The sequence below is a fragment of the Varroa destructor genome, unplaced genomic scaffold, assembly GCF_002443255.2.
Source record: "Varroa destructor unplaced genomic scaffold, Vdes_3.0 BEIS01000005.1, whole genome shotgun sequence".
NCBI lineage: Eukaryota > Metazoa > Arthropoda > Arachnida > Mesostigmata > Varroidae > Varroa > Varroa destructor.
The window spans coordinates 41,530,227-41,557,752 of NW_019211458.1; the positions used below are offsets into that span (position 1 = coordinate 41,530,227).

General features: G+C 38.7%; 1 protein-coding gene across 2 annotated transcripts; it reads right to left on the bottom strand.

Moving 5' to 3' along the window:
* Window positions 1–3,710: 3,710 nt before the first annotated feature.
* Window positions 3,711–27,526, bottom strand: LOC111251379 (cholinesterase-like). Of its 2 annotated transcripts, XM_022807895.2 has the most exons (3): window positions 25,673–27,436; window positions 8,116–8,268; window positions 3,711–4,452 (listed from the first exon to the last, which is right to left on the bottom strand). In XM_022807895.2, the coding sequence occupies exons 1-3, from the start codon at window positions 27,217–27,219 to the stop codon at window positions 4,206–4,208; spliced, it is 1,947 nt and encodes a 648-aa protein (XP_022663630.1). In that variant the 5' UTR covers window positions 27,220–27,436; the 3' UTR covers window positions 3,711–4,205. The 2 variants fall into 2 exon arrangements, with proteins under 2 accessions (XP_022663630.1, XP_086846623.1); XM_086990497.1 differs by lacking the exons at window positions 3,711–4,452; window positions 8,116–8,268 and adding an exon at window positions 21,064–24,261 and having other exon boundaries at window positions 25,673–27,526.

Below are 27,526 nucleotides of genomic sequence, written 5' to 3' on the forward strand. Positions count from 1 at the left end.
CTTTAACCTTAATAACTTTCACAAAGAAGATCTTGGTAGTATATCTTCTCTTCTACCATGTGTAGAGAAGTCACTCACGAACTGCAGCTTCAACTTCTGACGCAGTTAGTTCATACAATTCGAGTTCCAGTACAGCTTGAACTGATCGGAATGAACTTTTTACCTAGAATTAACGTCATCTGGCTAATCCGTACCTTAACGTCAGCATCTGATCAATAAATCAACATGCTTTACAGTATCCATTCATTAGGTTTGAGCTACGAAAATGCTGATTGCAACGGTGTGCCTTTTGTTGGGGGTATTTACTACGGGGGGGGGGGAGAGGGGTATTGAGAAGCCTTCCATCCACTGTCATGCAAGGTTCTTTCCCGTTGGTGCACATTTTTATTCATTCATTAAAAATTTGTATTTTTTAAAAAACTAAGCGATATATGCGTGACAGTTCAAATTTGTAGGAGTTAGTGCTGTAACATATTAACGTATCCTTAAGGACACTGAGCATGTTGGACCTTCTGTTAACTACATTCTCAGTCAGTTCTATCAACAACATAGAAACAGTGTTGTTAAAACGTTCACTTTAACTTGTAAAACTTCAAAGGGCCCAGCTCGAATATCGTCGTCTTTTAATAATTGTCTCTGTTGTCTCAACTGTTCCTAGTCATCCAGGATCTTGGATCCTGGAAATCGTGAAACAAGTCGTTAAGAAAGTTGAAAAGTTCCAGAATTGATAGGTATGTAATGGCGATTTTCGCAAACCGGGAAGAAAATCATTAATGCTCGAACTACGTTTCAGTAAGATGCTTGTCGAGCTGGAAAGAGAATCCTTATGAAATAGGATTAAACGTTATTCGGTTAGAATGTTTCGACTTGCGTACATCATTTATGCCCTAAGTGCATGTAATAATATAAATTTAAAAAGTGACAGCTTCTAATGGCAACTTATCTGTTGACCAAGTGGGGCCTCAAAAATAATAATAAGAGTAGTAATATTTATTCTTATTATTATTCCCTTATTATTATTATATTTATTCTTATTAATTGGATAGAGCATTGCATTGTATACACTTGCCATCAGAACTTGACAATGCTCGACTTTATGCAGAATTTTATTCATGAAAATGAAGCCTAAGATATAGAAAAAAAAGGAGTTTGGCTAAAAACTCGACGAGCGAAAGCGTGTTGGCAGCTGTCTGCTTTTTTGACAGCGACATAGATGTACTACATAAACGTATATAAGCAAACAATTAATGCAATCTCTTTATATATTAATCAATCAACCCTTTATATATTTACCTTTACCCCCCCAAAATATATTTCAAAAGAACTAAAAAATAATTTTTTAGACGTATAATTATAATAATATGAACGATAGAGCGTTTGGGAAGTTTTAAGTTTAAATTAGAGAGAGAATGGGACCAACAAATATGATGCGATATTTTTATTTTCATAAATCCTCCCGCTCGATGTTGCCCATTACAACTTGGTTGTTTCAAATCTTTTCTGACTTATTTAGGCAATTAGCCTTGAGGCATATTTTTCGGGCAATAATAAGTAAGATAATGAACCTTTATCACAAAAAACTTGAAACCAAAACTCATGTATTCATTCTACTAATAATAGGTTTGAAACAACATGTGCATCACGGGCAAGAGGCTAGACATCCAACAGAGACTCTGTTGGAAATCTGTCTGAAATCGGGTCTTAAAGAACCAAAGGAGCGTCAAATGTCTAAGCTGTGACTTTATATATAAATCACTCGTAGCTTGAGATGATGGTAATTAACAAGACATTGCGACTCTTTTTTATAGGACAAGGGCAAGTCTTTCTTTTTAATCAGACTCAAAAATAAACCTGTTAAATAAATAGCTATCAGAATCCCATCAATAACACTGAAAAGCACGAAAACCATTTTTCACCAGCATCAGACACGTACAAAACTTGTGTCAAAGTCTGGCAAAGTCTATGAAACTTTAACAAAATAGTTTTAGATATTCTTTCACCAGGTCCCTTGAATAATACGAATACCATTTAAGTTTTATAGAATTTAGCATCATTGTTGGTTTTGATCAATGGTATAACCATAAGTAATCTGCAATCTTCCTATATGAGGTATACTGCGTGAGAGCATTGCGGCATTAATTCATTCCGGTTAAAGCGTGGATCAAGCTTTACTTTGTGTTGAACTTCTAGTTTTATTGTACCTGAATGCAACGAAGACTTTAAACAGTGAAAGTTCCAAAAAAAGAAGTCGATATAATCATCTACCTGTATACAAGTCAAATCGATATTCAAGAATCCGAACACAGTCAGCCCGAGTGCTTCAGTTCAGATAACAAGATGTATGCAGCATAGTGCTGTAAAATGGAGTAAAGCATAGAAAAATCACAGATTAACATTTTCTGTTTTGTCTAGCATACATGTTTAGATGATTGCAGAACGCAAATTTCCATTGTTACTTTATGCCCCTAAAAAATAATTATATAATATATAATAACAAAGTAATAAATAGTGCCAAAGCTCAAAGCAAAAAGTTTCCTAACGAACCTCGATTGATATAGTAAACAAGGCATCTACCGAAGAAGCGGCATATTTGTATGTATTAATGTCTTCTGTACACATTCTTTTTTCACAGGGTAAGATTCCATCTATAGCCTATTTGCCTTTCGGTGAAGGTCAGAGTATGTACATCGGTAACTAGTTTGCGTTGATATAAATGAAGCACGTGTTGGCATTGATATCACTCCGCCTTCTTTCATTTTTGAATTTTACTGAACAGCACAACGAAGCCCCGATCGAAATTACGTGATCCTTCTATTCCCCAATAGAACACGTATTTATTTGAAGGGAGCTGACCAGCTACCGCTAGTGATAATCTGACGGTGCTCTGCAGCATAGTTTGAGCGAATTACTGTGATTTGTTATAAGGCAATAGGCACGATTAAACACAACCTTGCTGAATAATTGAATAATGAAGATAAAGGCTTATATTGTTTTTTGCAATTATAAATATAATGATGCTTATAAAAGGCATTTTTTCTTAGTTGTCTGCTATTTATATTTCTTACCTATATTTGTTCTATGTAATAATTACCTAATAGTAAACGTCAAAGAAATGCACATTGATATGTGTATATATAAAGGTTACCACGTAATCTTGAGTAGTAAATTGGTACACTAAGTACGGAAACGTTTCCAAGGCACAGGGCAGTGGAACTTAATCTAATTCGTCATTATAGTCGAGAAATATAACGAGACGAAGTTATCTACTATAGTGGGCATGAAAAAGTTAGCAAAGTTTCTATTTGAACGACTAACTTTCTACTGTAAGTTAGCCATAGAATAATCAAAATCCTTGCTATTGAAAGGTGTGCCTTTTAGATGCATTTCATGTGTCCTCAACTTATTCGGAACTTTCAAGTTTAAGTGACTTATTATAGCTGTGTCTGCCACCTTGCCGAAACGCTCTCAGGGTACACAGTCACATAAACAGGTCTTTCTGTTCTTTCAAATCATACTCTTAAGCTAAACAAACCAAGATTCAGACATTGAAGAACAAGGTAATCTACAATTGTATTGATATCACAACTACAAATCCTCCATTCAATTGCTACAAATAGTGCACATGCAATACGATATAAAAAGTATATGTTTTATTTCAATCAGCAAACATATAATTTTCTCTAGCAAATTTATTACATCTATCTATATATATATATATATATATATATATATATATATATATATGAGTATATCGTCATCGTAAAGTTTGAATATGTACAGAAATGCAACGGTAAACAAAAGATTATACTCGTCCTATGAAAAACGTTATTTACAGAGAGCATATTAGAATCACTACCCGTAGCGATTCCCACTTCATTAGAACTACACGATTTATTTGTCACGTCGCATTTGACTTCGGCAAATGTCACCACTGGATAAATGCCACGGGGCATGCAAGGGGCCGCTCATCTGATATGAGTTCTAGGTAAACTTTTTGAACGCGAAAATCTCTATTTAACTCAGCAAGCAGTGGGGCTTTAACCTGCTTGTGGAGTTCACAGTTTTTTTCGAACTTATCTCGCAGAGCGACACAAGAATGATATACCTGTTCGTACAACATGGTCCTTTCCTCTGTCTCCTTGTAAATGTCATTCTTCATGGCAAGTTAAAACATCTATTATTTCTAAGCCTACATATGAGTGTTCCTAACACGCACTAGCCCTGACATAAAGCGAAAACGCTGTCACCATAAGCATTATCATAGAGAATGTCCAATATGTGCTCAAGACAGCGCTGAACGAGTCGTTCTTGTAGCGTCCCTCGAGTCGTTTGCGGTAGTTGTTGCTTTTAGCAAATTTCGACTTTTTTGTGGATTTTGGTGGAGCCTTCTTCATGGGCCCAAAAGAAATCGGCTTCTTGGTTGTAGATGTCGACGATGTCATCGTTTCGTTTCTGAAACAGTATCCGCCAAAAACATGATAACAAAAGAACAAAATATTGGGTACTGTAGTATCGCTCACAAATTTGTCTTTGTGGGAGCCGAATTCATGGTACTGAAATTATGATGCAATCATCATACGATATATTAATACATAAGTGGTCGTCACTGATGATCAAGTAAATGATTTATTTATATATTCATATATACTTATAGATCGATATGATATCAGTCTCAAATGTCCTCGTCACTGGTACCATTACATACTGAGTGAGTCAATTATAGTTGGTAAAAATATTTTAAAATTACCACATCAAATAGAAAATGGAGAGAAAAGTTCTAAATGGATCGTTTTCAAACAAGCCGGATATTTTATTATTCGAAACATAGACGAATCGTGCTCACCTAACTGCTCGTCAAATGCACTCTCTCTACCCTTCCAGAAAAGAGGTTGACGATTATCAACAGTGACTATAAATCTATTTTCTGATATACCAGTGTTGTCGTACGCCTGGCAACAACAACCTAATCCAGCTGCATGTTAGCTATGAAATCCGAAGGCAACTTTCCGCTGAAGTGGAAAACACAAGTTGATCTCTTGCTTCATATATATTATATAGTATTGTGTTTACCTCTTATTCGCAAACAAATCGACTGAAGTACCTCTCAGCTATACTTTATCCCTATGTGACGAACGTACAGAAATGGTCCGTTGTAAATACGCATAGCCTTGTTATATTGGATTAACTGCAGTCGAATCAGTGAACACTGCCTAATTGCATTTTGTTTTCCCGCTATCGAGCTGTATATATCTCAAATACCATATGAATGCTTGTGTATCACGAAGCAATGGGGTAGTAGTAAAGTGAAGACCCCCTGCAATACACGTAACTGTTGCGTAAACTATGGCCGAGCTGCAGTCGCGGGATGAAGCCGTGGCTCCGTCGATCAAGGCCATTATGGATCAGTCGATTTCACATAGGGAAAGGCTGAATGTCTGTTGCCAATCTTAAGTGATATCATCGCATGGGTAACATATTGTAGCTAACTGGTGGAGCTCCGTTACATAATAACCGGCCAAGCTTTGTGCTTATACATATGGATACTTTTGACACCAAAAACGAAAAAATTATCGACTAATTACGATAAGGATTCTTTTTTCATAGACTATAATACCGTATAGTGAGCACGTTGAGAGTTGTATCAAGGTTCAGCTCTACAGAAATGTCACATCTAGAGCTAAAGTGAACATACGACATTTTTTGTTTAGCATAACAGGCTGTGGATAGTAAACTATTTTTTACCAATATTTAGAAATATAAGATTGTACTATATGAACCTTACCAGTAAAGAGATTATTTGAATAAATGAAGTAGCCGTCTGCATCTCTCGTCAAATTAGAACATAGGGCTATATGATTATTCTGAATATATGGCACGGAAAACTCCATCGAAGGACTGGGCCGATTTAACTGACCTGATCACAAACATCTTTTATATAATGCTGATGTCAACATACAGTGCTAAATATTTTGAATAAAAAATGCACGTTTGATGATTTAACTGTTTAGCTTGAGTTAGAAGTTGTCAGTTAGTTGCTATAATTTATAGAAAGTGGTTCTTAACATAACGCCTCGGTGGTTTACAAAAATGCGCAATTCTATGTAAATTAGTAAAGTGCATAAACTCTGCAAGATCGTCCGTTTTCATATAGGTCGCAACGAAAGCCGCATTTTTTTTAAACGTATACCGAACTAAATCGTAAAAAACATTAAAATAAAAGCATTAGCTGTCTCTAATTTAAAACGAAGCATGTACCTCTCACTCTTATGAACATTCGATTACATAAAGCTGTTACCCGCGGTAGCAGACGAAATGTGGCCGCTAAACATGCCAGTGTTTTATGAAGTGGAGAATGAAAACCAGTCGACTCGAAACGAAATGAATTCAAAAAGAAAAACATCTTTTAGTCTCGCGTTTTTATTACCTAAAAGCCATAGTGCTGCGCAAATTCATCAAAGATTGGTGAATGCTTTAAGCAAAGAGGCCCTAGGCGAAAGCACAATACGCGATGGCAAAAACGCTTCAAGAACGGAAATTAAAGTATTGAAGGCAAACGAGTAGATGACCAGATGTCGAAATTCAAAAAAATGAAAACAGGAACGCTTTGCCACAATCGAGGAAGCTTTTTATAAAATCACAGCTTTAACTGCTAGAGCTCTATCGGTCAGAATTGGTATTCCATACATGGCATGTTACAGAATTGCAACACAAATGCTGAAAGAGTAGAAATGGGTTCCCCGTGAATTAACTTGAACCCAGTTAAAAATGTTCATGGCCTATTCGACGTACAATTGGCGGAATCTTAATTAAGAACACGGTCGCCGCAGACGAGGCATGCTTCAGTTTTTACCGCCAGTTGGACGGGGTCCAAGCGAGAAAATAGCGTTGCCCTGGAGAAAAATTTAGTTCGGTGGCAGTATCGGGTTGGTAGTCTCAGGCAAAACTGTGATGGCGGTGCTTGCAATGGATGTCAGGGATATCTGCCATTATGAGCTACTCACCGACAATGAGACAATAAGTGCTGCGTCCTATCTTGATTTTTTTTAAAGGACCCATGGACTCTTGGCACGGCAATCAAAAGCACGCGGTCTGGTTATTCAATGATAACGCAAAGCAACATCGCCATGTGTCAGTCATTTCCTGGACAAAGCAAATAATTGCCCGACGTTGGCCGCAATCTCTTTATTATCTCGATTTCGGTGCGTGCGATTATGGGATTTTTATGTCCCGAAAAATTATTTAATCTGAAACCATTTCCTACTGTTGACTTACTTCGAAAAACCCTAAGTAGATGGATTATATACTGAAACGCGAACGGTAGATACATGATTGGTCAGAGCACCGGAAGAAGTGTGTAAAGAAACTGTATAAAGGAGAGTATCTCTAACGCGTGTTAGAAGGTTATCATTCCAGTCTAACTGGGTTCAAAGACATTCAGCCTTAAAGTCCACCAGAAGTACCTGTAGCAGCTTAATATTTTATACTAAACAATTATTTGAAAATATCGATTTCCCCTAGTAGAGATGTAGAATCATAAAGTGATTTTCTATATAGATTTTACAATCGATTTGAAAACCTTATGAAGAAGCTTTTTCGACTAAAGCGCAATGAGTTTCCTCTACGTCAAAAGGCGGTATTCATACGTCTACACAGATACTGTAACGTCGAAAATGATCTTGACGCGTCATTAGATCGCGAAAATTAAAATTACCAGAAGCTAAGAATATGACTGTTGCGTACGTTCTGATAAAAGCTCAATTCAAACCATGAGATACGCTTACTTTTTGAGTTTTCAGGATAATTAATATATTGGTTTTTTAGTTAGCCATAATCACCGCGGCAAAAGGATAAGGCCTTTAGCGATTAGCCAAAAAGCAAAGCGAAACAAGGCAGACAGCTAATTTTCAAGTTGGAACTTCAAAAACTGGTTATTCACAACCAAGATATGTGACGTACACACTTGACCTTTGTCGTATCTGAATTTAAAGACAGTATAGGGTTAATTGCGGTAAGTCTAGTAAAATCGTGATTTTCGTAACTTAGATACATTTACATGAAACTTATGAAGTGAAAAAAAACATCTTCAATGGCGGCAAATTTGCATCATGTTCGTACTTTCGTATAAGGTAGGGTCTCCATAGTTCACACTTGTCCCTCTTCGGTCCATCAGCCGCGATGGATATATTTTCGGGCGCTAGGTTCACGTACTTCTGATTAGCCGCTGAATACCGAGGCCACTCACCAGTCGAGTCAGGGATCGTCGGTTTGCTGAAACATTACAGAAAATAACGAAACACCGAATCAATCACGACTTCAACACCGGTATTAATATCTATAGAAGTAATGCGTCTGTAAGATGCTATAATCATTTAAACTATTTACTTCGATTTCTGGAATACAAGCAAATGGTAAAATCGCACTGTGATCAAATTGGCCATAATCTATGGATAATCAACTTTGTAAAGTAGAAGAAAAAGTAAAGTAGCTTTCGATAAATCACGCAGCTTTACCGAGTTTGCTCGATGAAAAAAATCAGACATTCGCCACACGCCAATCAAAAATAATCTATCATCTCAGCAACAAAATTAAACATCACATATGTGCTGTGTTATTTTTATTATTTAGTCTCTTCAATTAAAATTGAAGAACATGGTCACCGATTTATTTTCCCAGATGAAATTAGAGGACATGACCGCAAAGCCGTTAACACCTTTTAAGGGCATTTGGTTATTTTTTCATGAACGATGAATAGTTGACAGCTTGACAATTCAAAAAAAATATAACTAGACAAAAAAAAATAAAGCGTTCTAAAAAATATAACTCCGACACCTCCCAAGCGTAAAACGAAAAAGGACAAAACGATACTATTGAAGAAAGAATATGCAGTTTAAGCAAAATATCCCCACACAGCGGGGCGTGAACGACAGAAATTCGGAAGAATTTGCCGTGATTTTTAGTGTCAGTCGGTACATTCCAATAATGTCCCCATGATTCTCGCTAAAACGTGTACCTTCAGTCTAATACAATCAATTAAACAATGATAACCATCGGATCCATCTGCTTTTATATTCGTAGTTCTACTAGCTACTGTGATAACCTCTGTACGTGATGTAATAATACATTTGCAAGATTTATAGTGTACAATAGGGCGCCAATTCGAAGGTTCCAACTAGATGTTAAATTCGGCATTGTCGCTAATCATTGCTTCAAGCGGCCGACTTCCCGAACGATATTGTGGAATGAAGTGTGTCTACGCCCGGTTTCGAACCTAAACTTCTTCACGCGTGTCTGACTTTAGTAGACAAAAACGTTGCCGTTTTACCATGATGGGAACATTTGGAACTAATGAAGCTTGCCCTGTTTCCCGGCCAATACCCTTTCATGATAACAGTTGTCATCTTCAAGCCTTTGGCCCTCACAGCAGATCCTTAAGATTATCTCCTGATACTCGATTACTAGGTAGTCACACGCTTGCAGACATATATGTTATAGCAGATCGATTGCTAGCAAATGGACCAAGTTTCAACGACTGTAAGTTACTGTTAATTTTTTTTCACCGACTCAGTCAACCCACTCGCTTGTAGTCCATTTGTCTTACTTCATCTGTCTGATACTACATTTCTATCACCTGCTTGCCGTTGAAACCCCCTCTAGACAACAGAACTAATGAAAATCTACCCTTATAATACGCTTCGGTGAAGCAGTGCACTGCTATCATCGATAAAGCCCAGCCGCGCGCCGAGGTCACTATACAAGTTTTGCACGCGTAGACGCGAGTGTTTATATATATATCTATCTAAATAATCTTGTAACTTCGATTGTAAGGCAATACTAGCTGTGAGGTACTAGAAAGCGATTATTCGAGATCACAAAATCTAAAAATGAACTACAAACTCACGTGCTTATAAATCTTAGCGTCCGATCGATTTTAGCAAAGAAATTAAAAGTAGATAGAGAAAGCATATGTATCTGTCTGCGGCTAGTGTAAGGTAAGAAAACAAGGGAGTGTCGCAGATTGTTCCATTCTAAATTACGATTGATACAAATAGTAACTCAAAATGAACGAGGCGAAGACCGCAATCAAGAACAAATAACCCTCTAGACTGACTAGATATACACTAATTCAAAAGGGTCGTTTAATAATACAAGCCTTTGAAAATAGCGGATATAATAGCGACGTTCGGCACCGCTACGCGGCGCCCGTAAATAACTAATAGACAGTCTAATTCACTAAATGTATGGTTATCGATCACACTTAATACCTGAGAGTATTTTTGTCTTATTATTTGATTAGAAATTATCTTGCTTTATTGCTACACATGTTAGGTATATTGGGAAATTCGAAGGAGAGATTATATTTGGACGCACGACAACTGTTTCGCGTCCGCAGAAGATTTTATTTCCATTAGTCAATTAAATAAATTATAAAGCAACCACTTGGAAGAATCAAACATTGAAATATAACTAAACAGTGATAAACGACAACTAATAAAGTCTCTAGAGCCTTCTAAGACTCACTTAAGCTTGTAACCTTTCGCCGAAATATTAAAATTGAAATTAGCATTTGTTGAATGTATAGTCTTCATACGTTTTTCAAAACTCAAAGGCATTTTATCCTATTTTAGCTATCTGCAATTGGTATCACGGCGCAGTATGATATTCTATACTAAGCTACATCGAGTTACTCAACAATACCAGTCTTCTTTGGTCTGGTGATGACTTCCGCTAAAGAAATTAATAATATTCTCTATGAAAAATTACAAGATATATGTGAACAGTAAAACAATCCTGAATGGATTAAGTTAGCCAGGGTAGTAAAGCTTTTGACATAACATTTCTAGTTTCAGTCATCAGCAAATATATACATCTGGCTTGACCAAGTGGATACATCAACGTATAAACAGCTTTTGAATACGAGGCTTTATTTGCTTTCGTAGATACGGTAGACAGCCACTGCTCATTGAACTTATTTAAACAAACTACCAAACAATATATTTTTGCTTACAATTAATTATCTCACCTACAGTTTAATCTGTCGAAAATTATGTAGTCCTTTTTTTGCATAGAAATAACAACACTGATTCTAATTTAGCGAGTTATTAGTCTCTATTTGGGAGCTGTTGTACCATTTTTTTTTTACCGACCTAACGAAATAAATGGATCCGTAACAGGTTTATCTCATGCGGCCTGCTGTTCATGGAAAATTCCGCTCTCTAATAACTATCGTTTCAGGGGGTTGATAAAATGTTTCAAGGGTCATGAAAAGGAAACAGTCGACAGATGTGAGCTTTACCAGCGTCCTATCACCGAACAGGAAACAAAGAAGTCACGACAGCTCTCAAAAGACGTTATCTCGTTTTAAGTGTGCAGTTGTGAATCTGTCTTAGACTGAGAGCGAGGTGAACTTTAGTATTGATCTTATATTAGTTGACTACAGATGGGATTCTCCATCAAATCCTGCAAATAGATTAAAATGTTTGAGGAACTTAAGTTCCGTTTCGTACGACTCAATAGCGTTCTAATGCGTCCTGCGCCACTGAATCGCTAACGTTATTAAATATTTTAGATCTATAAGGTAAATCTACTACATATCAAATTTTGCATGATAGGCGCAATTGATTACGACAACGATAGATGAAAAACGTTATTTAATTACAACACGTAAAACGCATTTTTGCCTGTCCCTACCCTGAAAGACGTGCTACTGCGATGACGGCTGATGTCAAACGAAATATGCCGGCCCAAAACGTATCGCCCCTTCAGCCGAAAGATTTGCCACTGTATTTCAAAGCAAAGTATAGCTAGCTTTACGTCGATTGACTTAATCGACCTAATTCACCTGTACTTTGAGCAAATCTGTAAACATGTGTCAAAACGCTATATTTGTTTTTTTTTTCTGTTTATTTCGATTGAGTTTCGAAAAATATACGAAAAAAGTACCTTACCGCAAGCCTAACAGATCAACCGAAAAGTGATGTGACGGAACAGTATTCTACGACAACGTTTTACGGCATTATTGCATCCGCTGCGTGATTCCTTCATTAGCCTTTCACGTTTGTTGACCTATATAAAATTGCTATTTAGGCGCATGCTATATGATCTTTGTATACTTCGTATTTATTACATTTACTGTTATGGTGTGGCAGCTTCTTCGTTTCGTACCAATAGTATGCTTTCCGTCACCTAGGACTTTCACTGAATGATCGACCATAACCAGCTTAATTACCAAATATAAAGCGTATTACGTGTAGCATACGCGATACTTTTGCATGTATGGTAAAATAAGCATGAGTATTATAAAAATTATACAGTACATAAATTACAACCTGTATTTCCTTTAGATTCGACGTCGGGGTCGAAATCTTTAGATCAGTTACGGACCTGCTGCAAAGGCTGCACGTAATTTTTAGCTGGCCGAATAAATATCATACCTGTTTTTCTGTAACTTAAATATTTTCTTTTTCCATTTCATACTGCTTACTCTTGAAAAATGAATGAGAGTGACAAAACATCTTTTTTTAGCTTTCTTGCGTCGACACGCAAGAAACATAAACGTTGGGTAACCAAATTTTGCGTTGCTTTCTTGGTTTATGTTTTCTGTAAAAATGTACATGAGCTGTATACTGTTGAAATTTTTATATCAAATGAATCTTTAGATACAATTTCGAATCACCATCTACCAATTCTTCATGACCACGTTGTTGAGGGAGCTGCAACAGAATTTAAATTTTTGCAAACGCGCCAGATGCTCACCAAAATGATATTTGTGAAAAAAAAGTAAACGAAATTAACGCACACTGCGCATGGACCTTAAGTAGGAATATCCGAAAAGAATTATTCCTGTCAAAAAATCGTATTCGGAATTATACGTATATGTTTTTGACTGATGATCAATAGAATCTTTAAAGAACATTATTTTGTATTTCACATTATTTGAGCTCGTATGAGAGGAGGTGGTAATAAGTAGCAAACTAAGGCTGGCAACTTGTGAAGTTTCAGGCTACAAGTTTGCCTAGTAACCTTTGTGGAACAACCTGTAATTGCCATTTGTTCTCGACAGAAAAACTTGATCAATTAACTGCAACAGCGAACCATTTGTACTTCGTTACTGTGCGTGCCTATAATACGACGCAATTGCCAACTTACATTACGAAGTCAATGACAGTATATTTATTCGACGGTGCTACATATCGAATCCAAATAGAAGTAGGAAACAATTATGGCAAGAAAACTAAATAATCTGGTTAGTCATTGAAAGAATACGAGCTATTTTAGGCTTACTCTATGACAGCTAAAAAGAATCCAAGCTTCCTGTCAAAAACTAAGCTTTACAATATTACAACAACTCTTAGGTTTCGGTAAAGGTTTGAATTTTAAACCTAAAGATTTTTTTTCTATCTAAAGTTCATGAATATGCGACAACAAAAAATGTAAAATGACTTATGTGCTGTAAGCCATGTGTAATTTCTATAATGCCAACTTAGAAAACTTGCTTTTCTTTTTCATAGCAGACTCACAATTCCTTTTTGGCTGCTTACGACATATCTGGCGGGATCGGGATTTTTACTTTGAGAAAATAAATCATAAGCATGTTTGTCGCTTTTTCTACTATTTCGATTTTAGCTGAAGACCACAATGTGTTTAAGCCCAAATGCTAACCCAAATGAGTGTTGTGTCTTCCAGTTTCATAAGCAACCTGCTACCACTACTCAGTCGGTGGACAATTCGGGGTCCAATCCCGCCAAAGGAGGTTTGACTGATTCATCATGAACTCTAACGGCACCAATCCGTCTGCTCGAAGTAGATTCCAATACTCTGGTTTGACCAAGTTTACATGATCGATTTGATATTATTGTGTCGAGCCTTACCTTCACTGCGCTGTCTTATAGGGCAATTAATTATCTAGTAAATGCTTCAAGTTTTACGTTCAGTGCTACTGCCGATAAGTATTACTCTCAACGACTGGCTTCCGGCACGAAACGAGATGTGTTTACACGTACTCTAGAACCTAAACCACCTCACGTGGGTCTAAGTTTAGCAGGCAAATACATTACCACCATAAGAACAGCTGCAGGTCCATTATTTTGGTGTTCTATCCGTGCAATTTTCAGACGAAGCAAAACTATTCGTAAGTTTAATAACTAGATATAAACATTTCAAATAAATCCATTAGATATTTAGAAGTTTCCCGTTATTGATCAGCGTAACAAAATTAATATGTATCAGTGAGCACTATGTTTATAAATGCAAAGAATAACATGTATCTTCCAAGTTAGACTATTTCTAACCAAACTCATCGACATTCCTATAAACCGTTCCGTCCATAGCTAATTATGACATTGGCATTTTTTCCATTTGTTGACTACGTTAAACTAAAGTATTCTGCTATCAAAATTACAAATAAAGCTATTAACAGTTTGCACAGCCTTAAAATTGTTTGATTACGCACGTACATAAATAGAAAGGATTTTTGCAGCTCCGTTTTGCTATCAATCGTACCATAGCTGTAGTCTATGTATCTATATCCATAATTTGTAACCTCTTATCGGTGTCTCAAGATCCTATCTTCACGTGGATCATTTTTGTCAGACACTATCTTAACCGATCTGCAAGTCTGATCAATATGCTGTCTTAGCAAGACCGCTCAGTCTTCAAATTATCTCTCTCGTACAGAATTGTTTTTCTATTGCTCCAAATTGTTTGTACGTAATCGCTGCCTACAATACATGTATTACTTTAATCTTCTTTTGTGCGTATTAACAAGCACTAGCTAGGCAAGACGTTCCCCATGCTACTTTTTCGCAATACCAGCGGTCATTACGATCACGTAATTCACGTAAATGTGCGCATTTATTGCCTTCATACATTCGACTCGTGTACTACGCGTGTGTAAGTATATCCATAAGCAGCTTGCGAGTATCCTATATTCGTTGTCAGGCCGGCTTCTGTTTTCTGCCGTGGTATTTACAAGCTGTGTTACCATCACTGCCACCGGGATTGCCGATTCCCCCGCTGTTGTTGTTGCCGCTGCTGCGGCTAGATGGCCTTCGAACATCTTTGACACCGGGGCAAACTGGCTGCTCAAAGGGCCGTGGGCGAATAGGTTTCGCAACACTCACCGGCCAATACGTGTGCACACATCCGCGCACGGGTTCGTTTATCAACAACATACGCAGCTCTGTTGGCAAGCGCTGTTTATTACCCCAATGGCAGCAGTAGATAGAATGAATAGCGTTACCAGCGACAACCACCCTAAAGACAGCAGAGTTGTTGCCTTTACTTTCACCTTGTTGTTACTTTTAATATATAATACTGCCGCCACAACAGCCATATAACAAAACACAGAGGCGGTGATATCGACGGCGGTAGCAGCAGCAGCAGCAGCAGTAGTAGTAGTAGTGCACAACTGTTAATTCACAAGATGTCTAGGGATGCAATGATGCAGACTGTTGCCTTTGAAGAAATAGGCAGCGTGTTCTAATGCTATCGCTGGCGGGACTTACTCCACTTTTCGAACGTTGTCGCCAACGAACGTCGTCTATGTGTCCGAAGTAGGGGCAAAACGACCGATCGGCCACCTACGGCATTTCCGAAGAACAGAGTCAGTCAACCAACCGCACGATTGCTCTGTGGGATAGCGACTTAGGGTGAAACTTTCCTCCCCGTTAGCAGTAACAGTGGAAGCACAACTTGTGAAACGATGGCCTAACAGACAACGAGACTGAGCGAAATGCCAGCCGCCGGATTGGCAGCATATCGAGATATTACGTATAACTGGGGTTAAACGACGGTCAAAGTCAATAACGTTAATATCAGCGGAATTGCTGAGAGTAATACGTGGAGAATGAGAAGCGGGAATGATGTTTGAAATCACAACACGCTAGCTTCTTCTTCGGGACACTAACAGCTCTGGTATTATCAGTAGAGGCTAAATGAGGGGGGAATGGGTAAAGCAGCGTGCTAAAATATATGATGATTGAGGTTTAATGACGTGTCAGTAATGGCATAGTTAATAACTAGGTGGCCTGTCTTCGTTCAGGCCCAGGTCGACCTTTGGCCAATGTCTCATCAGTGTTTGTGTTTCGAGTTGGCCAGAAAGAGTTATCTTGGACCTTCGGCTAAGGCCGTTGGGTGGATTCGGACACGTCTACAGTCATTGGTTTGATAAGTAGACCATCAGCCGACGTCGAACTGGCCGAAGTAAATTAACCTTCGGCTGGCGTCATATAGACACGCATGGATCGAAAACGGATTGTCAGATAGATACCGTCAGTAAGAATGTACGTCATAGAAGATTACACATACATGTAATAGAGGTTTCTCTACTGTATGAAACAAGGCAGAGCGAGGGATGCGCGGACCTCTAACGATCAAGATGTCTGAGCAAGGTGAAATTGAAAATGGCTGATTAGCCGGTATTACTCTCGTTTAGTGAAACGAGCAGTCGTAGCAGTTGGTACATGAAACCGCATATAGGACAATATACGGTTGCTGTAGATTAATAGAATTTATATAAATCCTAAACCGATTGTCCTGGACGCTTGCCTATAACATGGCCTGTAGCGCAAACAAATTCTAGGGCCGAGCGCTTCGCCATGTGCAAGCTTAGTGAAATTTGCTAAAATGATTTTTAGCCCTCCAAATTAACTAGCAACCATATAATATCGTTCTTTTTACCCTACGTATCCACACTCACGAAATAAACCACCCAAAAATAAAGCTAGTACCAGGAAACATTACATATTATGCAATAGTATCTCGATTTAAGTCAGCACCCATAGTAGTAAACATTTAACGGTTTGCGTAAAGAAAACATTTTCGGACAAAGTTTACCAACACGAATTAACGCATGCGCCCATTGGTTTAGAAGGATATACGTGCTGACCTGTTCGCAAGTACTCTCCTTTTTCCATGTCCCTATCAACCATGGAGCATTTGTAGCCAGTTCCTTCATGGTCTATCTATAAGTAAGGCAAGGTGCTCACTTCTGAACTAAAATCAGATAAAACATTATCGATTTTTTATTTCAGTAATATCAAAAGGCAGAATCCGTGATGCCTTGCGAAACATGAATTAATTTGTCATCATAACCCGAAAGCTAAACACATAGCATTCGAAGTCACAAGACATCCGCAACGTCCTTGCCAGGCTCCTATATATACGAACTGTAAAAATGTTTAAATGCCGACTATTTTTTTTTAGCGACCGCCATTAAAAAAAAGTGTTTATTATTGTCGAAAGGTAGCAAATAGAAGACCAAATACCTATTGGCCCTGAATGTCATACTAAACAGCACCATGTCAATTACACACATTTGCATTAACAACTGATTCCGCCAGCTAACGCTGTGGCAATCAACGTAGCTAGAAGGACCTGTATAACAGAGCCCTGTGTCCAATAGATATATATGTACTTACATCAAACAGTATTTGTTGTTCAAAAGCCCGTTGAAAACTAAACATTTTCCCAGCTTGCTAATCAATGATAGTATATAACACATTATAAAACACTGGTTTCTGCATACCTATCAGAAATACTTGTTTCTAACCGTCTGTATTGGTCCTCAGTTCTAACGGCAAAAGGTTCTATGTCTATTGAAATTCACATTCCGCTCATGATTCAGTGAAATTGTTATCTTTTTTTGCCAAAAATTGTTGAGCAAATGCTGTTGCAAAGAACATTTGTTATTTTTTAGCTATCAAGCCAAGGTAAAATCGCTCACATAAATCATACCAGTTGCAACAAAATTTAGTACGAAAAAAATACGGGCATATTCCAACGCAGTTTTCCTCAGGTCAGGGATGAATATAAGGTCATCCGGCAGTATCCTATTTTTGGACAATCAACATGCCCTGATGTACAAACATGAGGTCAAGATTATCCTTTTTCTTACTATTCAACTACCCCCAAAGCCACTGGGGCCAATGGTTTTGGGGGTGGTTGAATAATTCAACCAATCGGCCAAATTGCCCTAACCTAGTTTTGCAACAACAACTTACGATCTCTTCCTCTGTCTGATATGGAGCACAAGCGTCCTAGAAGTCGCGTATCCTTATAGCGGTTGTTTTACTTTAACTGTCTAACAGCGGTTGCGGTAACTTATAGGTTACTCAAATTCATGTAGTTCAGGTTGGCACCTACCAACATACTCTTTCAGTACAATTTCCGTTGTTTTCGAATTGTGCAAAGGTCTCCGTTAAGGAGCGCTACAGCGACTTGCCTTAAACACTATATTGATGCAAGCTAAATTGAAGCAGAAGTAAAATACTCAGTAGATCTATGGTCCGCAACACCTGGGCGTACTCACTGAAATATTATTTTTTCATTATCGTAATTTACTGTTTCCCCAGGTATTCATATAGTGTAACACTCTAAAACTATTTCGTTTACTACATTTTCACCCAACTTCTCGGTAAGCTTTTCTGCCGGACCACGCAGAGGTTCTGGTTAAAAGCCGCCCAGTAGCGGCAGCTCAATAAAATTTTTATCATATAAGCGTTCGCATCTTAAAGCGTTGATTTTTTGTCAACAGTGACGTGCTTTTTAGGTGGTGATTTGAAATGTTTGAAAATCGTCAGTAGTTCTTAGTGTAAACTTAGTTCTACATAACACGATTAGAAAATAACACGGCAGAGTGGGGGGCAATTGTATTTCCAGTTGAATTGCCCATTACGCTGATGGAAACCAATTAACGCTGTTTATTATTGGCTTTATTAATTCCTTATTTAATACATTAATTTAGATGCCTGTCAAAGACTTCAAACCACCATCAGTACAACTAAATGGAAAGCCTTACGGGCCGATTGATCGTTTCCTTGTTTCTGCACTATATATATGTGTATATATATATATATATATATATATGTTGCACTGTGATAGATGAGCAATTAGGTAGATCATCGCAAATGCGAAGCTAAACCAGTGAAAATCAAGCGAAATTAAAAGCGTTAGTTTGACGTATATCATAGACATAAGGAGGAGATTGGCTGAAAACATGTTCAGTCTTAGCTTCAGTACAATATTAATGATCAATCAATCCTAATCTTTGGTGCAAACAATCGGCAGCAACTACTAAGTTATGTCTGTCGTGTTCCGTGTCTGATGCATACACTGTTGTCCGTTAGTTTAGATGGCTTAGTCCTAGTGAACTGTGTCTACGACCACCAGATGGCCTAAGTTCGGCAGGCAAGATCCTGCCATGCTTAGAGTAAAAACAGATGTAGCGTATGGGGGCCTGCATATGCTTTAGTGATGCAATTCTCGTATTGCACAAAAATTCTCCTGTGTTTATAGTAAAAAAACTACGTATCCAAAAAGAAAAGCAAACATCTGCTGTGCCCTGTGTGCATTACCTGGCAAATAATATAGTCCCAGCAAAATTGAACCATCTATAAAAGATAACAACATAAAAGGAAAATTATATATGCTATCTATACAATTTGACAAATGTCGAAACCGAGTGTGTCTGGTACGGGCGTTTCGACGCTGTTTCAAAAGCTCACAAGGAGCATGTCTTGCTTCTCTGTCATTTAGCTTTTTCCCTAGCGATCATTATAGCGGTTCTTTGTCTCGTAGCAAATAGATCGTACCGTTCAGAACTACTTGCAACGGTCGGCATTTTGCAGGCTTTAACAGATATAGGAGCAGGGCTGTGTTTTGTTCTTCTTCATAACGAGGATGTAGGCGGTATGATCATGGTTCTTTTCTATAACAAAAACCAGCTACACGTTGTTGAAATCTGACAACGGCTATAGCACCAATGAAATAGTGAACGATATAAAAGTTAACTGGAACTACGATATATAGTATCTGTAGTTGGTGGGTGATCTGTGATAGCAAAAGCGTATACTTCAAACGTGTCGAAATCTCATGTACACCATAGTTCATCATGTCATGTACGCTTCGCATGCTGTTTTTTTTGCCTTTATCTTTGAAACAGATTTTCATCAATTGAATTGCAGCGACACGAATTCAACCAGCGTCTTTTAACTAATAGGCATTTCTTTGTAGCGTTAGGCTTTTAAGTGGCAATAGATGTTGACTGGTGACTGACTCATACGAGCTACAATGGAAACTATTTATTATGAACTGAGCACAGAATAATCGTTTTCCGGCTGTTACTTGACGTAAAGCAGCAAACAGAAAGGACTAGGAGGAACCGTTTGTGAGCTGCTGATAAATTTATTAGAGGAAGCAAGCTCGACCCTATGAGCATTTCAAATCTAATCAAAAAGGGAACAAGAAACAATGACATTATGTAGATGAGATAAATTTTTGGTGCATAACGATATTGCTTGGTTTGGTAACTTCTTATTTATTTTTTAGGGGTAACTTCTTACTTAGGGATATTTTAGTTAACGTTAAATATCCCTAAACAAGACACAGTTGGACGGATGAGTGACTCTGGATCACTATTGGTCTGGATTTGATAATTTTGTAGGTGCAGGTTCTTCTTGTTTCGACAATATAATCATTTCATTACATAACCCCTGTTAAGTCTTGTTGTGTCCTGCGTGTAAAAATAACTACAGTATGCGTACGTACAGGCGTCCTGTTACTGAACCTGCTAACAGACATTGTTTAGTTAAATGGAGCCCGCATGTAGCTATTTGCGCTGATTTCGTTAAAAAAAACTTGTAATCACTATAGATAAAGGTGAAAGGCTAGCCTGAGCAAGGTCGAAGATTTTGTGACAGAAGAAGAAGAAGAAGACGGAGAGGTATGGTAAGAAGCGTAACTTCATCTATGGGAAAAGCTAGTAAAAGTGTCCCGTATGCGCTAAAATTTTCTATAAATGCTCTTCAACTAAATTATAACCTAATTTTATGAATAAATGTCGTTAAACACAGTCGAACTGAAATTTCGGCTGTATTATGCTTATTGAAATAGGAACACCCAAACAGCGGATTGTTACCTTACCGATTACTCACAATCTATGTGTATTACGTCGACACCAAGTTATAGTAAAATCTGCGATTGTAAATATATAATAAACAGCATAAAAACCCATAGGCATTTTCTAACAATAACTACTACAACCCTGTTTTTCGACATAAATTGAAATCAACGTAGTACAGATGGACAGACCTGTAGTTAACGGATATTCTGTCCGTGTTTAGCTTCTAGCCGCACTTCTTTCCTACGTCCAAAAATCGACCGGCAAATAACGTCTACTCGATTTCAAGTGTCCAAAAGTGAAGTCATATACATCATCTTTTCTACGCCAAGCGACTAAATGAAACATTTCATCAATTACGTAACAGGACACAATTCTAACGTAGAAGGAAACCTTATTGTGTGCCCCACGTAAGCTTCATTCCTCTGTCCACCCGAAAAAAGCCATACCTAAACATCGCTAATAACATAGCAAAGCTCACGACATGCAGCTTAGGAGATATTACTATATTCTATCGTATCATGCAACGCTTCATTGGCAAGGCGAAGTTCGTCGGTGTTAGATAATCAGAACAACTCAGGGATTTTCCTCTTTGCCATGAGTTAATTCACTCCCTTGAACCCCTCGCGCACCGAAGATAACACTGATATTATATGAATAGTTTGCATAACGACACCAGTTATATTTACTACCATATTACAATGTTTTGACGGCAAAACGCCGGCACCCGTCTTGCCGAGAAATTTAAGTAACGGGCACGTGCAATTAATACATATATATTGCTCATACCGATTGTACGATACTGCTATCAGTATTAACAAATAATCCTCTAATATGGAACATTGTAGAATTGCTTACAGTTACTGCCGTAAGTGATTTGTTTCTACTATTACTACTCCGGCTTTGATATTCGTAACTTGTCAGAATTGTCAAGCAACAGTTGAAAAAAATTAACTAGCTTTCATAGTGTCGGCATACTCCAGCAACCAATGAGCGGTTCTTCCAGGACCTGTCACCGCTGCCATCGTTGACAGCCCCAAAACGACCAGCATGAGATGGGGCTGCATCGGCGCCAGTGAGTGTCGGGCCGCGGTAAGGTAACTTCAAGCACAACGACCCACTGCTTACATCGAGCAGTTAGCGATTAGCGACACAGCTGCTTTTGCAGATGTTGTCGCTAAACCTGTGCACCTGCGGCACCGTCTTGCCCAACCTCAACCCCTGCCAAGGCACCAGTAGTCCATGGGTCGTAATGCTCAAGATAGACGGACAGATAAACAAACACACGCGTAAGCGACCCATTGCACGCCGTTGCAATTGCGCCTTTAGACGACCATTGAACTACGTGCAGATATTGTTGTTATCTGTGTCGTCGTCATTGTTGTTATCGGCCAACCTGCTCTCGCATTTGACTCGATTTGTCTGATGGGTTAACTTTCAGCGCGGACTGGATTTGAGCTAGCTGTCATAATCTATAGGACTGACTGAGTGTTCTGCTACGAAGATGAAATCAGTGAATAAGAAATAAGCGGGAAAAGATCTGAAGATCGCCAGCAGTGCTTTTGGAAGAAACGAAATACTTCCTTTCACGACACCTCGTTTTATCCAGTGGTAAATCGTCAACCGGCGCTGAAACCAACGTATACTTTCGGGCGGAAAAAAGAAGATAAGCCGACTGCTTGGTCGATTCATCAGTTCGTCGTAAATGTTTAACGGGAATGCGGCTCGTTGCTTTGCCGTCACCGCTAATCGCCACAATTAGAGAGGCTAATATACAAAAACTAGTTTTTTGGTAACATATCTGATGTGCTTAGTATTTTCTGTTCTTCATCCTGCATGTTATAATGCTAATAAAACTTCATACTGCTCTGATCAATTGTGATATTGTCTGTCGCGGTGAATACTACGGACATCTGTGCTTCACTGAGCATACATGTACAATATACATTTTTTTTTTAATCTTTGAGTATAGCTAATGGGTGCTCGATACGCACGCCTCCGTTCAAGTGTGTTTCTAATAAAGGTAATTGTTAATGCCACTTGATTATATGTACTGTTTGCAGTAGAACGTTAGCACCTTTTGTATTTGCACATGATACAGAACGATTTCTTTAGGGAACACGATTCTAACTTACGCTTAGAATAAGATGCAGTCCTTGTGCACTGTAAACTAAAAAAAACAGATACATCTTGGAATAAACCATCTTTTTTAGGATCGAGAAATAACAACGCTCTGTTATTACCACAAGCAGCATAGGACATTCTTCGTATTGGTTTACCATATTCTGTTACGCTTGGTTTTTCCATCTTTAGCTATTCAAGTTTCGGAACTTTCTGAGGCAGATATTGATCATTTCAGATTTATTAAACACCTGATGTTTGTATAGATGCTTTGGCTCATATATTTTTCTCTATGATCAAAAATTCTAGGTCATTTTGGCTGCAGGTGGTGCCGCTTAAAATCGATTCTACGAAAATTCCTCCTCGGCACAGTAAACAGAGTGTTGTCAGAAGATTTAATACTTTAGCGGCGCCGATAGAGCCATATCTGCACAAGCGACTTTATAGTATCTCGAATTGGGATTTAATGGCCGCCTGGCAAGGCTTGACCTGTGACAATGACCCACACAGCACGATTTCCTCCTCTATTTATTTTTGCTACAAATAACAGATAAAATATAAACCATCGTGCATATATAAATAACAAAAACAAGCAGCGGTAAGCACCCATATATCTAGTTTTTTTTTTGTGAAAATAAATACTTTAAAAAAAATTGTTCATCCGTCGATGGATCGCATAAGAAAGGCTTGACTGGCTAGAGGATGAGGACTATAAGTAACCAAAACAACAGGGTCTATACGAGTGTGGTATCGTTGAAGTGAGCCGGCTTTTTCTTCGATTATAAATTTTTCTTCATAAATTATTTATTTACATTTACAAATGAGTCATACTAGTTTTCCCATAATAGCTACATCGGTTATTTGAACGTTGTTTGTGGTATTTTCTGTAGGTATCTATTTATAATTTTCTTTTTTATACAATTCAACTGCCTGACAGAGGCACTTATACCTTCGTACTTGTATTCTACGTTTCGTTCATTCGCAAATATCTTACTGTGTCAGCTATATCTTTAATGACATACACGGTTAACGTTGGTAACACAATGTGAATTATCATCACGGCCTGCATCGAACCAACTACTACAGATAAGCTCGCGCGACGGCTCTGACCTTGTTTGCCGCTGCTGGCGACGTTACGTAAATAAATGCTCAATTTATTTAATGTTGGAAGGATGAAAAAAATGTTTATAGCGACGTAAAGGCGGGCAGTCACAGACGTGGCAAATGTGACCATAGTGACGAATCTATGAGAAGGTCAGAGAAAGTAAACGACAAACAGACTGATTAATTACCTTGGCATCTGGTAAGGGCTAAATAATGATGCCATCACTATCACCGTACAACGTACGGTACACTGACGGTAACAACATCCAATAGTTTTTTTTTCTTAATGATACAGTGATTATATTCTTAGGTGTATATTTTATTGATGTTTACTCATTAGAAGCTATCGTTCAATGTGAACGCATTACAACTTTCTGCCTGGTGGATAGTTTAATAGACGATTACAGCGTTTTACCTTAAAATGGCCTTTTTCTTAAATGTAAACAATCAGGTATACAACGGGATGGTCGCGTCCTATTTAGCACGCCTTCGCTGTGCGTGCCCATTAGTGGCATCTTTGAAGATCAAAATAGGTAGCTGTTTAAAGGTTTCCTTTCTTCTTGACGGTCGACTGTGTTCTGTACAACCGACCATTGGAACACATATTGATAACAGTTTGTTTGTTTGTTTTCTTTGGCGGTGAGTGGCGGTAAATTTGAAGCTTTCATATTGTTCCTTGAAATAGTCCTACCTAACGGGTTAAAGCGTTCACGGCTGTACGTCGAATGGATCATCATAAACTTCCCATCAAAGCAACTAGCAGGCGATTAACAACGGTCGTTTGCGCATTGCATTACTAACTGAGATTCATGTATAAGATGGTGCCGAGTTGAACTATGTTGTCATTTATCTGGTTAGCGGGTCATTGTTTTACCAACGAGTCCCACAAATAAACGTCTTTCAGTCAGCCCAAGTTCATAATAGTTACGTATGTACGACGTTCTCTCGTTGTCAACTAAATGCAAAAGATTACGTGGCCAGATTTTTTTTGCTGCAGCTAGAGTTCTCTAAGTTGCAAGAGCAGCATAATACAGTAGCCAATGCTACAAGTTTGGTTGAAGTCACTGAAAAGTAGTGAGAAAATGTCACCGATGGCAAGAACGACAGACTTGAATGAAATTTAACTGTTTTTGAATAGTTAAACAATTAATGACAAACGGATGACTGTTTGATTGCTACTTGAAGTATATATTTGGCTACCTTTCTGTGGTATTTTTTAAACCTGTCTTTCATAAAGGCGACGCATTTTCCCAGCGCCTTACCTAAACATTTCTAATATAATGAATCTTGGTAACACACCCAACTGAGAATATATAACTGTAGAGAAATGATCGTCGTTTGATTCAACAAAGACTGTCGATAAGCAGACTGACGTTTTAATAAGGCTGTATGATTACTGTTATCATTATTAGGATTTTTACACACTTTAACTATCTATTTGTTAAGGCCACTATTATATTTGCTAGCGGATCAGTTATACTATATAATATACGACTAAGTCGACATTCTGGGTATCGGCTTGTTGTCGACAATACTATATACCTCACTTACCCGGTCTTCACGAAATGACCTATCATTCGGACGAGCTGTTTTGAGAACTTCACTTCTTCAGCAGTGAATTTGTGTTTACGGAACCATTCTGGCGTGTAATTGTAGCGAGGATCCTCAAGATTTTTTTCCTGGGTTAGCATCGAGCCAATCATATATGGTAAATCAGTTGCGTGCACGACACCCATCCATGCTGGCCATAGTTTCATTGATGAGCGGTGAGTAAACTGGTAACGATAGACAGCGTGACCACGTTTAGCCAGAAACTCACCGAACAAATTCGCTGGACAGGTGAAAACGGCGTCTCCGTACGTCTGACCGATCAAATTGTAAGCGGTTTCATCGGGGTAACTGTCAAGCGCGTTCTCAAAGTATTGATCGAAATTATGGTAGATCGCTCCAAAGGGTGCATCAAACAGTCTCGGGTAAATGGTCGACGGAACCACTTTGTACTGAGTCTTGGCCGTATCGACTCCCTGTGCGAGAAGATTCTGTAGAGGCGTACTAATGAATAGAGTGCCCTCATCCGTCACTGTGCCTATAAGAACCTCCTCACCGTTAAGGACCTCTACGTCTTCGGGCATTAGCGGGTGAATTGGGATGAACTCATCGTCGTAAATAGGCAGAAACATATCAGCAAAAAGACCAAGGTGGGAGATTCCATCGATCATATCATGTGCGTCGGCCTTACGGAGGCATTCCATCGTTTCTTTGTATTTATCCTCGGAATATACGCTGTGACTACAGTTGGTCAAACCAATAAGCGTGTGAAAACGAGAGATTTCGTTCTTCATCTGGAAGGTAACGAGCGAAAGGGCTGTACCTGACTCGAAGATCACTCGCTTGAAGAGGCCCTTTGACAGTGGGGAATACATGTGCAATCCAACTGAAAATGCACCAGCGCTATGGCCATATAGCGTTATTGCTTCAGGATCACCTTCAAATTTATTCGCGTTCTGTTTCACCCACTTTAATGCAAGCAACTGATCGTAGAAGCCTTCGTTTCCAGGAGCGTCATTGTGTCGCGTACTCAAAAAGCCAAAGACACCCACACGATAGTTAAACGACACAAAGATCACATCCGTAAGTGCCGAAAACGGAAGACCGTCATTCATAAACAGGCTTGAGTCACCATATTGAAAGGCCCCTCCATAAAGAAAGACCATAACAGGCTTCTTCTCTGCACCACCTTGAGGTTTCCACACATTGATCGTCAAACAATCTTCGCTTGAATCTTTGTAGTCTATGGTTACATTTTCGCCGTGAATATACGTCGCCTGTACGCAGGGCTTTGAGAACTCCTTCGTCATCATGACATCGCTCCAGGCGTCGACCTGCACAGGCTTTCTGAAACGAAGGTCCCCTAAGGGCGGCTTCGCGTAAGGGATACCAAAGAAGGTCTCAACCTTTTTACCTTCAAACTCCAGAATCTTGCCCTGAATCGGCCCAGTTGCTGTGGCTATCACTTCACTGTCCTGTCCACTAACAACCGCTGCCATAGCCACTAATATAGCGGCACATATGAATTGCCGCATCATCACCGCTACCATGTACTAAATAATATAGATGCTATTTATTCTAATTGTCTCAAGTGGGGCAGCTTCTGCAAGTCTTCTGCAGTTTTCGCCGCTTGCCCCCGCGTGTGCCCGCAGCCAATCATTACAGCACGGTACGTTAGACTGTACCGCTATCGCCACCACCGGCACCGCCTTCTGTTAAGCCTTTATGGGGCTAGACGCACGTCGACTTCTGCCTTCAACAACGAACTACCATAGAAAAAGCGACAAGCCGAACTTTTTGCCGCAACCCCCTCACACTTGTGGCGGTAGCGGCGAACCCCACGTAACACTGAACGGG

Coding starts and splice junctions, on each gene's coding strand:
- LOC111251379 (XM_022807895.2), bottom strand. CDS start 27,219: ATGGTAGCGGTGATGATGCGGCAATTCATATGTGCCGCTATATTAGTG. Junction 8,269..25,672: donor GGTCATTTCGTGAAGACCGG/GTAAGTGAGGTA, acceptor GTAATGTTTCAG/CAAACCGACGATCCCTGACT. Junction 4,453..8,115: donor AGACCCTACCTTATACGAAA/GTACGAACATGA, acceptor ATACTGTTTCAG/AAACGAAACGATGACATCGT.